Here is a 13207-nt window from a genome sequence, read left to right as displayed (position 1 = left end):
GGGGTAGAGGAACAGTTTTAGGATGAGCATCCAGGAGAGTGACTGTGGAATTACTGAATTAAAGAACACACCTCCACAGCTGCAACTCAAGAATCTAGAGGTTGCTGCCACTGTCACAATAATTGCCTAGTAACACTCCAGAAACTATAGACTGGATCCTGCTGTAGATCATCTCCATCAACTCAACATCTCCACGACGACGTTTGATATCCGAACAGCCATAGGAACAGAAAAATAGCATCCAACTGATTTCCAACGTCTAAATCTCATCAGAGCACATGTAATCGGTGGAATTTAACTTGTTTCCAGAACCCTAGTTGCAAAGGAGGGTGGGTATGTAGTGTTTAGCTTACCACACTTTGTAGTGCATGAAAGCATACCTGGAGATGAAATTGACTCCGCAAGCCAAACCACAGCATTTGCCACAGTAACTAAACTTGTGAATGGTGGTTTCTGAGAGGCTGGTATAATAGTACCCATGCCTGGCAGCGTTAAGCCCTTGTCCTTTTCAGGCTGGGTGTCATTAGTTTACTAATGCCTTGGCAAAGCCAAACAGACACCAGACCCTTTCTTTCATTTGGCCTCACATAATGACCATGTGCAATAATTTACATGCTTTAAAGAGTATATTGCACCTGTCAAAGAAAAAATATTCATGAGCCTTGTTAAAGATGGTAAGGAAGACTTTATTCAAAAGGGGGTACTACAGCGAGATTTTGCAGTAGCGGAGAGAGGTCGGGCTCAACTCTGAATATAACAAGGACAAATAGAGATTTATAGCCAAGGAGCAGGTGGGGTCAGTGGATGGAAAGCTACTAAGAGGAAACACCAAGACTAGGGGGAGTCTTGCTGGATCAACGCAACAGGATTGCTGCTGAAGGCAGGCCAGGGTGATAAGATGTCAAGGATGGGGGATGGGGAATTTGATCAAATATCAAGGTGATCACACCAAGGGTGGGAGATTCTTGCTAAACTGACTCAGCAGGATTCTTGCTAAAACTAGAATAAGCCGGCCAAGGACGGCACCCAAGGCCTAGTCGGAAAGAGGCCCAGAGGAGCCTGACTAGAGGTAGGTCAAGGAGGGAGTCTTGGTCACACCCCTCCATACCCAGGGGACAGAAATCACGGGGGAGGGGATGGAATTGCTGGTTGGACAATTCTGTCTCACAGTATCACATTGCCATGTGACAATCCTTCCCACATCTGGAAAAAAGATGGCCTTGGTAAGCTGACTTTAGAGAACAGAAAATCACAAGATTCCCAGCATTCCATTCCCAGGAGATAATTTACATCAGTGACAATAGATACAGAAAATACGAGATATTCGTCAAAATCTCTATTTGTTTGTTTATATAACGTTTTCATTTGTTTACTTTTTTATTGCCTGAGGACATTTTTTTTTCCCTGAGGACCTTTTATATACCAGCTGCTTTATAACATTCCCAGTAGAGACTAGAGGAAACCTACTCTCTACACTAAACAAGACAAAAAAGTTGCAGTTGGCTGTCATCACCATTCATTACCTCAGTATGAAAGAGGGAGGCAGAAAACCTTGTCCCCAAGAAAAGCAGAGCGTGTATCCACAGACTTAACCATAGGTGGACCTGTCTTGGTGTGACCCTCCTAAGATAGAAGATCTCAGTTTAGTCTTTTGAAACAATTCAAGGACAAAAGTTCTCAATCTTTCACCTATGGCTTTTAAGAAGGGCCAATTAATTATTTTAGGATCTGTCAAGGAAAAGGGAGACTGGGTTTTGGCCTATGATACATGAGGTTGGTTATTTTAATTATGAAAAAAATAATTAATTTCCCTAAAAATGGGTACATAGGGGGAGCAAGATGGCATGGAAAGAATATGAGTCTTGGAGTTGGAGAGACCTGAGTTCAAATGCCGACTCTGCTACTAATCTAACTATGCGACCGAATTGATTAGCTATTTCTGCATATAAAACCACCTCAAAACTCAGAGGCTTGAAACAATAATCAGTTCACAATTCTGCAGGTCAGCAATTTAGGCCAGTTCTCCTGGTCTCCCTGGACTCCCCCAGGTACCCACAGGTCAGCTAGGCAGCTCTGCTTCCGGGAGTTGGCTGTCTGTTAATCCATGTACCTCCATTCTGCTCCATATGTTCTCCCATCCTCCAGCAGGCCAGCCCTAACTTGTTCTCACGCGGGAAGGAGAGGTCCGAGAGAGGGTAGAAGTGTACAAGACCACATCTAGGGATCTAGGCTTGAAACTGGTATACTGTCGCTTCCACAACATTCTGTTCTCTAAAGCCAGTCACAAGGCCAGCCCAGATTCAAAGGATGGGAAAGTAGACTCCACTCAAAGACTGGCAGAGTCACATTGCAAAGAGAGTAGGTACAGGAAGGCCATGAATGAGGGCCATAAAACTGTAATCAATATACCACTGTGACCTTGGGCAAGTTGCCTTATCTTTATGAGCCTCAGTTTCATCACACTGTAACTGAAAATAATAACACATATCTGAAAGTGTTTTAGTAAACAATAGGAGTAATATACCTGTTACTATTACTAGTGAGTATAGCATTTATTAGTTTATCTGAAAACTTTTTGCCCTAAAGCTGTAGCTTTCTTATTGTTCTTGATTCATTCCAAGTCTCTTTCTGCCTTAGGGCCTTCACACTCGCTATTTCTTCTATCTAGAATGATTTTGTCCCAGATCTTCATGTGACTAGCTCTTTCTTTTCACTCAGGCTCAGCTCAGTTCTCTCCTCCTCAGATGTGTCTCCCTGACCAACTTACGTACTGTTCCTTCTGGCCATCTTCACCTTCACCATTCATAAATTTTCTATTTTCTTCTAACATTTGTCAATATCTGAAATGATACAATGTATTTATTTGCTTACTTTTTTATTGCCTATTTCTCCCACTAAAATACAAGTTCCTTGAAAGCAGTAACCTTGCCTGTTGTATTCACTGATGTATATCCCTAGTAATAAGAACTGGCGCTTGGAGGTCAATAAAATATTTGTTGAATTAATTACTCAACTAATTTATAGTTGAATAGATAAATAGAAATGGCACTAGGTTAGGCTCTGAAGGAATGGCACATAGATTGGTTACTTTTGTAGGGGGAGAAATAGGAGATCAGGTGAAGATTTGGAGTTTAGGGTCATATCTAGGCCCAGTGGAAAGCCCTGAGCAGAGAGAAGGCCCTGGGTGCCCGGGAGTGATAGGTAGCCTCCCAAATGGGCCTTTGTCACAGTCCTGTCCACTCAGAGACTCATTTTGCTCCTTTGGCCTATTCACTAGTTACATTATTCTTTTTGATCTAGTAAATTCTCCTGCAGGAATTTGTCTTTTGGCTATAGTTAAAGAGAGTTTGCCAATCTATAGGAACAAGGAATTTCATTCAATATTATTTTAATCACACAAAGAGTCAATGAGTTCATCAATAGGGTTAAATACATTATGATGCATTCATATCATGGAATACTATGCAGCCATGAAAAATAATGAAGCATTTTAGGTCAAAAACTCAATGTGGATTTCTGGTTCATTCATGCATTTGATAAATATTTATTGAGCACCTAATATGTTCCAGATACTGTTCTAGAACATGACTACGTGCATAAAAACAGGGTCCCTGCCTTCACTGAACTCACACTTTAGTTATTCTGGCTATATGACAAACTTTATTACCTAAACCACCACCACTCCCAACACAAATACCTAGAAATGTTGGATAAATATATAATAAATATTATCTTAAATGTATATTTTAAAGATTGACACATCCAGTGCCACTCTGATTCTTGAGCCTTTGGGTTTTTTCTTTCTAGAAGTTTGTCAGATTCTCTCTTTGTTCCTGATGTTCTAAAATTTCCTGATGATTTGCCATGACGTCACTACATTTAAAACAATTGTTCTAGGCACTGGTTGGGATCCCTCAGTCTAGAATCTCATGTCTTTCAGTTCCTGGAAATTTTCTTGAAAATTTTCCAGAATAATTTATACTTATCCACTTTTGTTGTTGTTGTTCTCTCTTTCTAGAACTCCTATTATTCAGCCTTTTTATATTTTACATTTCTAAGAGCGTTTTTTTTTGTCCTGAATGTGTCTTTTCCCCAGTCTCCTGTTCTTCTTTCATGGGTGTAAAATCTTCTCTTCTCCCGAAGAATTCCAATAACATTTCTACAAGTTCCTTTCAACTCTCTGACTTGTTTCTGTTTCCTCCTTTTTCATATTTTTTAGTCTCTCTTTTACAGACTTTGCTCAAATATGTGTGCACAATTGCTAATCTGCTCATATTTAAGAATGGGTCACTAAAAAGATAATTGGAGGGGCCGCCAGGTGGCTTAGCGGTTAAGTGCGCGTGCTCCGCTACTGGCAGCCTGGGTTCAGATCCCGGCGCGCACCGACACACCGCCTCTCCAGCCATGCTAAGGCGGCATCCCACATACAGCAACTAGAAGGATGTGCAACTATGACGTACAATTATCTACTGGGGCCTTGGGGAGAAAAAGGGGGAAAAAAGGAGGAGGATTGGCAATAGATGTTAGCTCAGGGCCAGTCTTCCTCAGCAAAAAGAGGAGGATTGGCATGGATGTTAGCTCAGGGCTGATCTTCCTCACACACACACAAAAAAAAGATAATTGAAATTTCGTTGCACATGGATGAGGTGACCTGACTGTACCATTTTCTTGGGGTCTCTTATGGACTAAATTGTGTTCCTCTCCCCAAAATTCATAAGTTGAAGCCCTAACACCCAATGTGACTAAATTTGGAGATAGAGTGCTTAAGGAGGTAATTAAAGTTAAATGAGGTCATAAGGGTGGGACCTTAAGCCCTTATGAATATGACGGGTGTCTTTATAAGAAGAGGAAGAGACACCAGAGACCTCTATCTCTCCACACACACAGAGGAAAGGCCATGGGAGGACACAGCCAGAGGTTAGTTGTCTGCAAGCCAAGAGAGAGGCTTCACCAGAAACCAACCCTGCTGGCACTTTGATCTTGGACTTCCAGACTCCAGAAGCGTGAGAAAATAAATTTCTGTTATTTAAGCCATGTAGTCTGTGGTATTGTGTTATGGCAGCCCCAGCAGTCTAATATAGGGTCCCAGTCCTCTGCCAGATTTTCTTTCTTTTGAGCTGATCAGTCTCTCTGGAGAAGATTCTCTCAAACTTCTGCATGGAACGGAGGTATAAGCCAGCCACTGGTGTTTTCAGAGCTGGGGGTGGGGTGGGGAATGCACTGGAGTCAACCTATTGGGTGTATAGACTTGAATTAACACCCTAGTATTCAATACAGTGTCCCTGTACTTAGCTGTGCCTGGTGTCTCCCAGTCCAAAGACCCTCAGGTATGCCTCTCTAGAGGATAAACCTCCAGTCTTCTTTCAAGGTTCCCACCTTGAAAGTGGGGTGATCTAACTTCTTGCTATACAGACTTTCAAAAATATTCTTGCTTTTAGCATCGTCTTTGTCCACTTTCAGAGTAACATGGTGCTTCAAATTTCTAAGTCTCTCAGAGTTCTGCATATGAATAAGATTGTTTCTGGGTGGCGGTACTGCTGGCTTAGGTTTCAGCATTCTCTGATTGCTAAGTCAGTTACTTCTCGTCCATTTGCTTTCCACTTTCCAAAATTTTGGTGCTGTCATCTCCACTCCTATTCTGTCTTTCCTTTTTCCTCTTTGCTGTCATGAGGTATTCAATATGCTATGTCTAACTGGAAATTGGGGCTTAAGTTTTAATGCCCACATGAAGACATAAGACAAGACCATGGGTCCAAGAAACATGAATTGAAACTGAGATCTCCACATAAAGCCAGGGCTTTCAAAGGAATGTAACATCAGTGAAAGGATAGACTAGAAAAAAACTCACTGACTGGCAGAGGGAAATGACAAGGAAGCTTTTAACCTTGACTCTGGGTAGGAAAATAACTCTCCTTTAAGAATTTACAAACAGAGACAATGGCACACAATTGAATTAATACTATTAGGGAACCCCCAAGCCAAGAAACTGACCAAAAAAATTGGTCCTGGGTATATGATACTCCTAGAATGCCTGGTCCTGAGTATAAGATGTTCCTAGAATGCCTCACCTTGCAGAAGCAAATGGAAAACTATTTTGAAAGTACATGCTCTTAACACAGGCCTCTCAAGATTCCCATAGCTAATGCTAAGTAAAGATGATCTCAAAATTCATAATTACAAAGCACAAAGCAAACAATCATTTAAATGAGGATTAGCACACACACAGAAAGTAAAATTAGATTCTCAAGATCTTTATAAGTACAACAACCTATTGAACACTACTGAATAAGGATATTTAAAAGTATTAAAGATATAAAACAAAGATTTAGAACCATAAATAAATAAGAAGACATTATGAAAGGAGAACAGAAATCTTTGTAAGTGAATTAAATATAATTTCTAGTAATGAGAAATGAAGTCATTGAAAATAAAAAGTCAGTAGATAGTGAAATATCAGATTAGACACAGCTAAAGAGAGAATTTGCACACTAGAAGATATATTCAGAATGCAGTACACAAAAGTTAAAAGTTGGAAAAATGAAAAAGAGATGAAAAGTCATGGAGAATAGAAAGGGAAGTCAAACAGAAGTTCCAGAAGGAGGAAATAGAGAGAATGCAAGAAAGGTAATATTTGAAGAAATAAAAGGTTTGAAGAGTTATTTGACCATGGACCCCAGTTCACAAAGCAAATGTCACCAAGTACCAAGAATCTATATAGTATAGACCATGTTCTCTGCCCACAATAGTATATGATGAGACATCAATAACAAAAGAAAATAATGTCATACACATTTGAAAAATTTAAAACATGCTACATGGATCAAAGAAGAAATCATAATAAAATTAGAAGATATTTAGAAATGAATTATAACTAATAAAATAAATGAAAATAATAAATAATGAAATAATGAAAACACTACATACCAAAATTTGTGGAATGTGGTTAAAGCAATATATAATGGAAATGTATTGCCTTGATAAATCTGTGAGTCTTAAAGGTAGCCCCCAGGTCAGCAGAATGACCCAGGAACTTAACAGAAATGCAATTTTCAGTCTCCACCCAAAACCTATTGAATCAGAAATTCTGAGGGTGGGGTCCAGAAATCTGTATTTTATCAAGACCTCCAGGTGATTCTGATGGATGCACAAGTTTGAGAACCACTGCCCTACATGTACATATTGAAAAAAAGAGAAAGATTAATAGCAAACATCCAACTCAAGAATTTAGAAAAAGAACGTTAAAATCAACCCAAAAGTAATAGAAGGAAGAAGATAATAATGTTAAGAGCAGAAATTTTCTTTACAATCTATTTTAATGGCTTTAATTCTATGTTAGGACACTTAAAGAGGCATTATCTTTGCTTCTAGGTGGTAACAATCCCGATTTTCTTCCAGGTTGACTCTGACTAGGGAGTGCATCAGTGGAAGGAAGTCGGGCAAAGAAGAAAGTAACATGTAGAAGAACATTTCAAGATATCTCATTCTAGATATCTATGCAGATACATGCATACATTTTTTTCTGGATAGAATCATAACAAAGTATTAAAAATGATTTTCTTTGGGAGGAAGAACTTGGAGTAAGAGGGGTAGTTTTCATTTTTCCTTTGAAAAATATTCCTAGTGAGCTTGAATTTCTAATCTTATACATGTTACTTTTTTTTTTAATTTTTTTTTTTAAAGATTTTATTTATTTATTTTCCCCCCAAAGCCCCAGTAGATAGCTGCATGTCATAGCTGCACATCCTTCCAGCCGCTGCACGTGGGACGCGGCCCCAGCATGGCCGGAGAAGCGGTGCATCGGTGCGCGCCCGGGATCCGAACCCGGGCCGCCAGCAGCGGAGCGCACGCACTTAACCGCTAAGCCACGGGGCCAGCCCTACATATGTTACTTTTATTTTTAAAAGTAATAAGGCTTATATGGACTGTGAGGTTATGGGTAATTTTTATTTTCTTAAAAAATACTTTGGGGCCAGCCCTGTGGCTTAGTGGTTAAGTGCACCCACTCTGTTACTGGCTGCTGGGGTTCGGATGCCGGGCGCGCACCGACGCACTGCTTCTTCGGCCATGCTGGGGCCGCGTCCCGCATACAGCAACTAGAAGGATGTGCAACTATGACATACAGCTATCTACTGGGGCTTTGGGGGAAAAAAAAAGGAGGAGGATTGGCAATAGATGTTAGCTCAGAGCCCGTCTTCCTCAGCAAAAAGAGGAGGATTAGCACGGATGTTAGCTCAGGGCTGATCTTCCTCACAAAACAAACAAACAAACAAACAAACAACTTTGTTAATATTGTAGTACAGATCTTCCTCAACTACAAACCCACTGTAAATTGAAAATATCGTAAGTCAAAAATGCATTTAATACCTCTAACCTACCCAACATCATAGCTTGATCGTCTGTCTACCTGGTCTACCTTAAACGTGCTCAGAACACTGACATTAGCCAACAGCTGGGCAAAACCATCTAACGCAGAGCCTATTTTATAATAAAGTGTTGAATAGCTCATGTAATTGATTGAATACTGTACACTGTACTGAAAGTGAAAAACAGAATGGTTGTATGGGAACAGAATGGTTGTAAGTGTATCAGTTGTTCACCATCGTGATTGCGTGGCTGACTGGGAGCTGCTGCTCACCGCCGTTGCCCAGCATCACGAGAGAGTATCAACCAGCATATGGCTAGCCTGGGACAAGATCAAAATTCAAATTTGAAGTATAGTTTCAGTTTCCACTGAATGCATATCCCTTTGACACCATCAGCAAAGTAGAAAAAGTATAAATCGAACCATTGTAAGTCAGGGACCATCTGTATTGTTAACAACAGTAACAACAACAAAAACATGTCCCAAACCTGGATTGGGTCAGAACTGGTTTTGTGGGTTTTTTTGCCTCACATGATTCACAATCTCCCTCTGGGAATAAAGTAGCATGCTTGGTAAACTGTGTAAGCAATTTTCTGATAAACTCTAAAGGAATTGAAGACTTGTTCTAAGAAACCCACTCACCCAATTGTCAGTCAAGAGCCTAATTACCTCTAACCAAACATAATTTTCTTTTGTATCTAATCTAACAATGATTATCTTTCTATAAAATGTCCCTATCAGGAGCAAATCTTTGAATTGGCTTGCTAGACTCCTTTTCCTTTGCAGCAAGATTTGTAATCAATTTTGTTAAGTGGTCATAACTAAATCACTTAGAAATGTTTTCTTTAACAGCATTTAAACATATTTTAAAACCTTTAAAAACCTGGATTATGTTCACCTCGGTTACTAATCTAAAGGATGAGGGAATGGTGGATGACAGGGCCATAGAACTATAGGAATAGAATGTAATTCATTCGTTCCTTTGACAAGTGTTTGAGTGGCAAGCTCATATGCCAAGCTTTGACAAGTGCTTGATTGTCTACCACTTGCCCAGCACTGTTCTGGGATCTGGGGATACAAAAATGAACAAACGGGGTTGGGAGAATAAAACTACAGTTCCCACAATATCTTGCTCTTCTGCCTCTTCCCAGGTGGGCGCTTCTTTCCACTAGTCTCTTCCCAGGATTCTAGTTGTGCAAAAAAAGCCCCGTCCGCTTATCTGCCCTTTGCCTGTTCCCTTATTAAGAGATGGACTACAACTCCCACAATGCCGTCGTGGGGCACCCTATAAGAGCCCCACCTTCTTCCCGGCAGTGTCAAGGACGACTACAGTTCCCAGAATGCTCGGCTTCCTCTCTTGGGTGTTATTGCCCCTTTCCCGGTGCGGGACGCGGTAGTAGCGAGCGAGAGTGCCAGGCCAGGGGCCCTGTGTGTCCTTCCCCGGGGCAGGGACGGGGCAGTGACTTGACTCTTGGGCGCTGAGCCGGGAGGGAGCGCAGGAGGCCGCCGTCCCTCCTGTCCGGCTCCGCTCACGCTACTCTCCGTCTTCTCCACCTGCAGCCGCCTGGACGACTCCGGACCGACTGCCTGGGGCAGGGGTGGCGGTCTCGGCCGCCGGGGCTGTGGCGAGGCTGCGGCCCTCGGGGCGGCGGTAGCGGCGTCAGCGCTGGGGAGGAGGAGGAGAGAAGATGGCGTCGGAGCTGGAGCTCGAGATGCAGGCCATCGACCGGAGTTTGCTGGAATGTTCGGCCGAGGAGACCGCGGGGGTGAGTGTCGGGACCCGGGCGAGGACGTCCGGCCCTCGCTGGCGGCGCCCCGGGGGAGGAAGCGACTCCTGGAAATCCCGTAGCGGCTGGGCTCTCTGCCTCGCCTTGTGGGTAATGGCCCGAGAGGCCACCGATCCGGCCCGTCCCCTGCCCGCTTTATCCTCACAGAGCCCTCCGAGCTGCTCTGTGCACCAGCCACCTCTACACTCCCTTTCTGCCCGGGAGAACCCACAGTTCTTCCCTTAGCCCTTCTTCCCCGACACTCCCGTTAAGTCCCCAACACAAGGGCCTTTGCCCTTTTTGACAGCCCTTGGGAGAGGGGAGGGAAAGACGTTTTCTGATTTTTCGGGTGTAATCGCACTACTTTATTCTCCTGACTCCTTTTTCTGAGATAAGTGAAGCACTGCCTCCTCCACCGAAACATGCTACCTTAACAGACTCCCTACTTTGTTTCTGGGACTGCCCGAGGCACCGAAGGCTGCAGACGACACTGTTCTCCCTCTTCCCCCCTTCAGTGCGTTTTTGCACCGATTTGGTCAGTCGACAGCGCTGATGAATATGCGGAAAGTGGTGTCTCGACATGTTTACTGAGTGTGAGAAAGTAGTCGTGGAAGCTGGGAGATTAAAAAAATAATTTTTCTAGGAGTTGGGGATAGTTGGATGGAGAGCAAACGTTATATAACTTTGAGAGAGCAGCTTTCAACAAATAGAAGCTAATAATGTCAGGTTCGGTCACAGCATAAGTGGGAGCAGTTATGCCCCAAACTTAAACCATTCAAACCCAGTATTGCACTGAAACTGTATTATGAGTAGAATGCTCGTATGGGTAGCAAAGTTGTAAAATGATTAATTTAATAAACTCGGTGGCATCTTTCCTCGAGAAAGACAGGGAACACTCATTGGAACAGATTGTCCAGAATGATTATGAATGGACCAAAACAACCTGGGCCTTTAGAGGCCTCCAATTTAAAAAGCTACTAGGAAGGGAGTGACCTTTGAACAAAAGTCAACAATCTGAATGTTCCGAACACAATTTTAGTGTGGCACCACGGGGCGCTGAACACAAGTGCACTGCGGAGCACTTGGTCAGTGAGGAGTTATTTTGGATGAATTGATGAGGACACTAAAGTCAGAGTAGAAATAAATGCAAGAAGCAGAGGTGAAAAGTTAAAAGTATGTTGTTGAATGATGTGTCTTTGCTTGTTGGTTTGTTTTTTAAACCAACTTGTTTAGTCTAGGTCTGTTTTTATTTACTTTCTGCTTAATATTGCAACAGCCCAAGATTTTTTTAGCCCCCATCTGCCTTTCATTTATCAGAGAGATTTGAAAAAGAAAATGAAAGCAGTGTCAAAAAGGAAACAGGAAAATGATAGTACTGGCAGCTGTTCTCTATCCATGTCACCCTATCAACATCCATTTTAATATCCAATCTGTTATTGGCCTCAAAGTAATTTTTTTCTCCCACCGAATTTTGTCTCTTGGCCCCGTGATACAGGCTACGTGCTCTGTTTTTCCAGTTCTGAAAGTACAAGCTTCAAGTGATGAGAGCTTCTCCAACTTGTTGAGGTTCCTGAGGAAACCAGTTATACAACCGGTGCTGGAGACCAACGCTCTTAGTTCTTGTGCAGTGCAATTCTCAAGCAGATGCACTGGGAGAAATTAAGGGAAATGCAATCAGAATTTATTGATTTGGACTTAATTTGAGTTTGTGAAGATCACAATCTGAGCTACATTTTACTTTTGCTCTGTTTACTTTTAAGTGGCTTTCTGAACAATTAGATGAAAAAAATGTTTTGTCTGAAGGGCAACAAAATTTCTTAGAGAAGATGCAAACTAATATTAATATATAGGAATCTTCTGGCTGTGTAACCTGGCCTTACTTCGTGAGGGCTTTATTGTCTGGATTTAGTTAAAACAGCATAACAGTTAAAACTGTTCTTTCAGCTTAGGCTCCAGCACAGCCCTTGATCACAAATTAAAATGAATAAGTAAAGTTTTCTCAAAAGTAAATTTTAGAAAGGGTAAACAAGTAAAGAAAGCAGTTATTGCGGCCTTTTGACCTCTGTCACTGGTAATTTGTTGGGATCACATCCATTTAAAAGTCCTTAATAAGCACTAGTGTCATCTTTCCCACACTTTATTTACACATTGCTTTTCTTATTTCAGTTATGAGGAGGAAGGACTTTTTGTGATCCCACCTATTCTTTAACTAGTATGCCTCACAAATAAAAGCATTTAAGCGCTCTCTTCAATAATTGTAAGTTTAGCATGTTAAAGTGGCCCTCTCTTCTCAGTTTTCTCAGTAGAATTGATTCCACAAGTTGACTTTCCCAACACTTTTCCAGTCTATCTGCATTTCATGCTCCATGGATTGGATTATAGTATGTTCCAATGGATGATTTTGGTTTAAGAAGTACATATATTGTTTTCCCCCAAGTATAAAAGAAATACATATTCATTATAGAAGATTTATGTAGTTTTATGTCTGTATTGGTTATTTTTGCTTAAAAATTTTTAACAGTTTATATATAATTCACATATCGTACAATTCTATTCAGTGATTTTTAGTATTTCACAGAATTGTTCAACTATCATCACAATCAATTTTAGAACATTTTCATCACCCGGAAAAATAAATCCTGTACCCATTAGCAGTCACTCTTCCTTTTCCCTTAACCTTCCAAACTCTAGGCAACTACTAATCTTTCTGTCTCCATAGATTTGCCTGTTCTGGAAATTTCATATAAATGGAATTATACGATATCTTGTCTTTTGTGACTGGCTTCTTTCACTTAGCATAATGTCTTCGAGGTTCTTCCATGTGGTAGCATGTATCAATACTTCATTCCTTTTTATTGCCAAATGGTATTCCATTGTATGGATATATATCATATTTTATTTATCCTTTCATCAGTTGGTGGACATTTGGGTTGTTTCCACTTTTTGGATATTATGAATTATACTGCTATGAACGTTTGTGTACAGTTTTTTGTGGGGACATATGTTTTCATTTCTCTTAGGCATATATGACATACACCCAGGAGTGGAATTTCTGGGCCATATGGTAATTCTGTGGTTA

General features: G+C 41.2%; 1 protein-coding gene across 5 annotated transcripts in view; it reads left to right on the top strand.

The window, feature by feature from the left end:
* Positions 1–9745: 9745 nt before the first annotated feature.
* UBR2 (ubiquitin protein ligase E3 component n-recognin 2) overlaps positions 9746–13207 on the top strand; it is a 114684-nt gene continuing 111222 nt past the window's right edge. For 4 of the 5 annotated variants that reach the window (XM_058554367.1, XM_058554365.1, XM_058554366.1 and 1 more), the window contains exon 1: positions 9746–10128. In XM_058554367.1, the coding sequence (XP_058410350.1) occupies positions 10051–10128 (78 nt within the window). In that variant the 5' untranslated portion in view covers positions 9746–10050. The remainder of the gene's footprint in view (positions 10129–13207) is intronic. The other variant, XM_058554370.1, reaches the window with a different exon arrangement.

Source organism: Diceros bicornis, chromosome 14, assembly GCF_020826845.1.
Source record: "Diceros bicornis minor isolate mBicDic1 chromosome 14, mDicBic1.mat.cur, whole genome shotgun sequence".
NCBI classification, from domain to species: domain Eukaryota; kingdom Metazoa; phylum Chordata; class Mammalia; order Perissodactyla; family Rhinocerotidae; genus Diceros; species Diceros bicornis.
The sequence above is the reverse complement of the archived record's forward strand: the minus strand, read 5'-3'. Positions and strand labels throughout refer to the sequence as shown.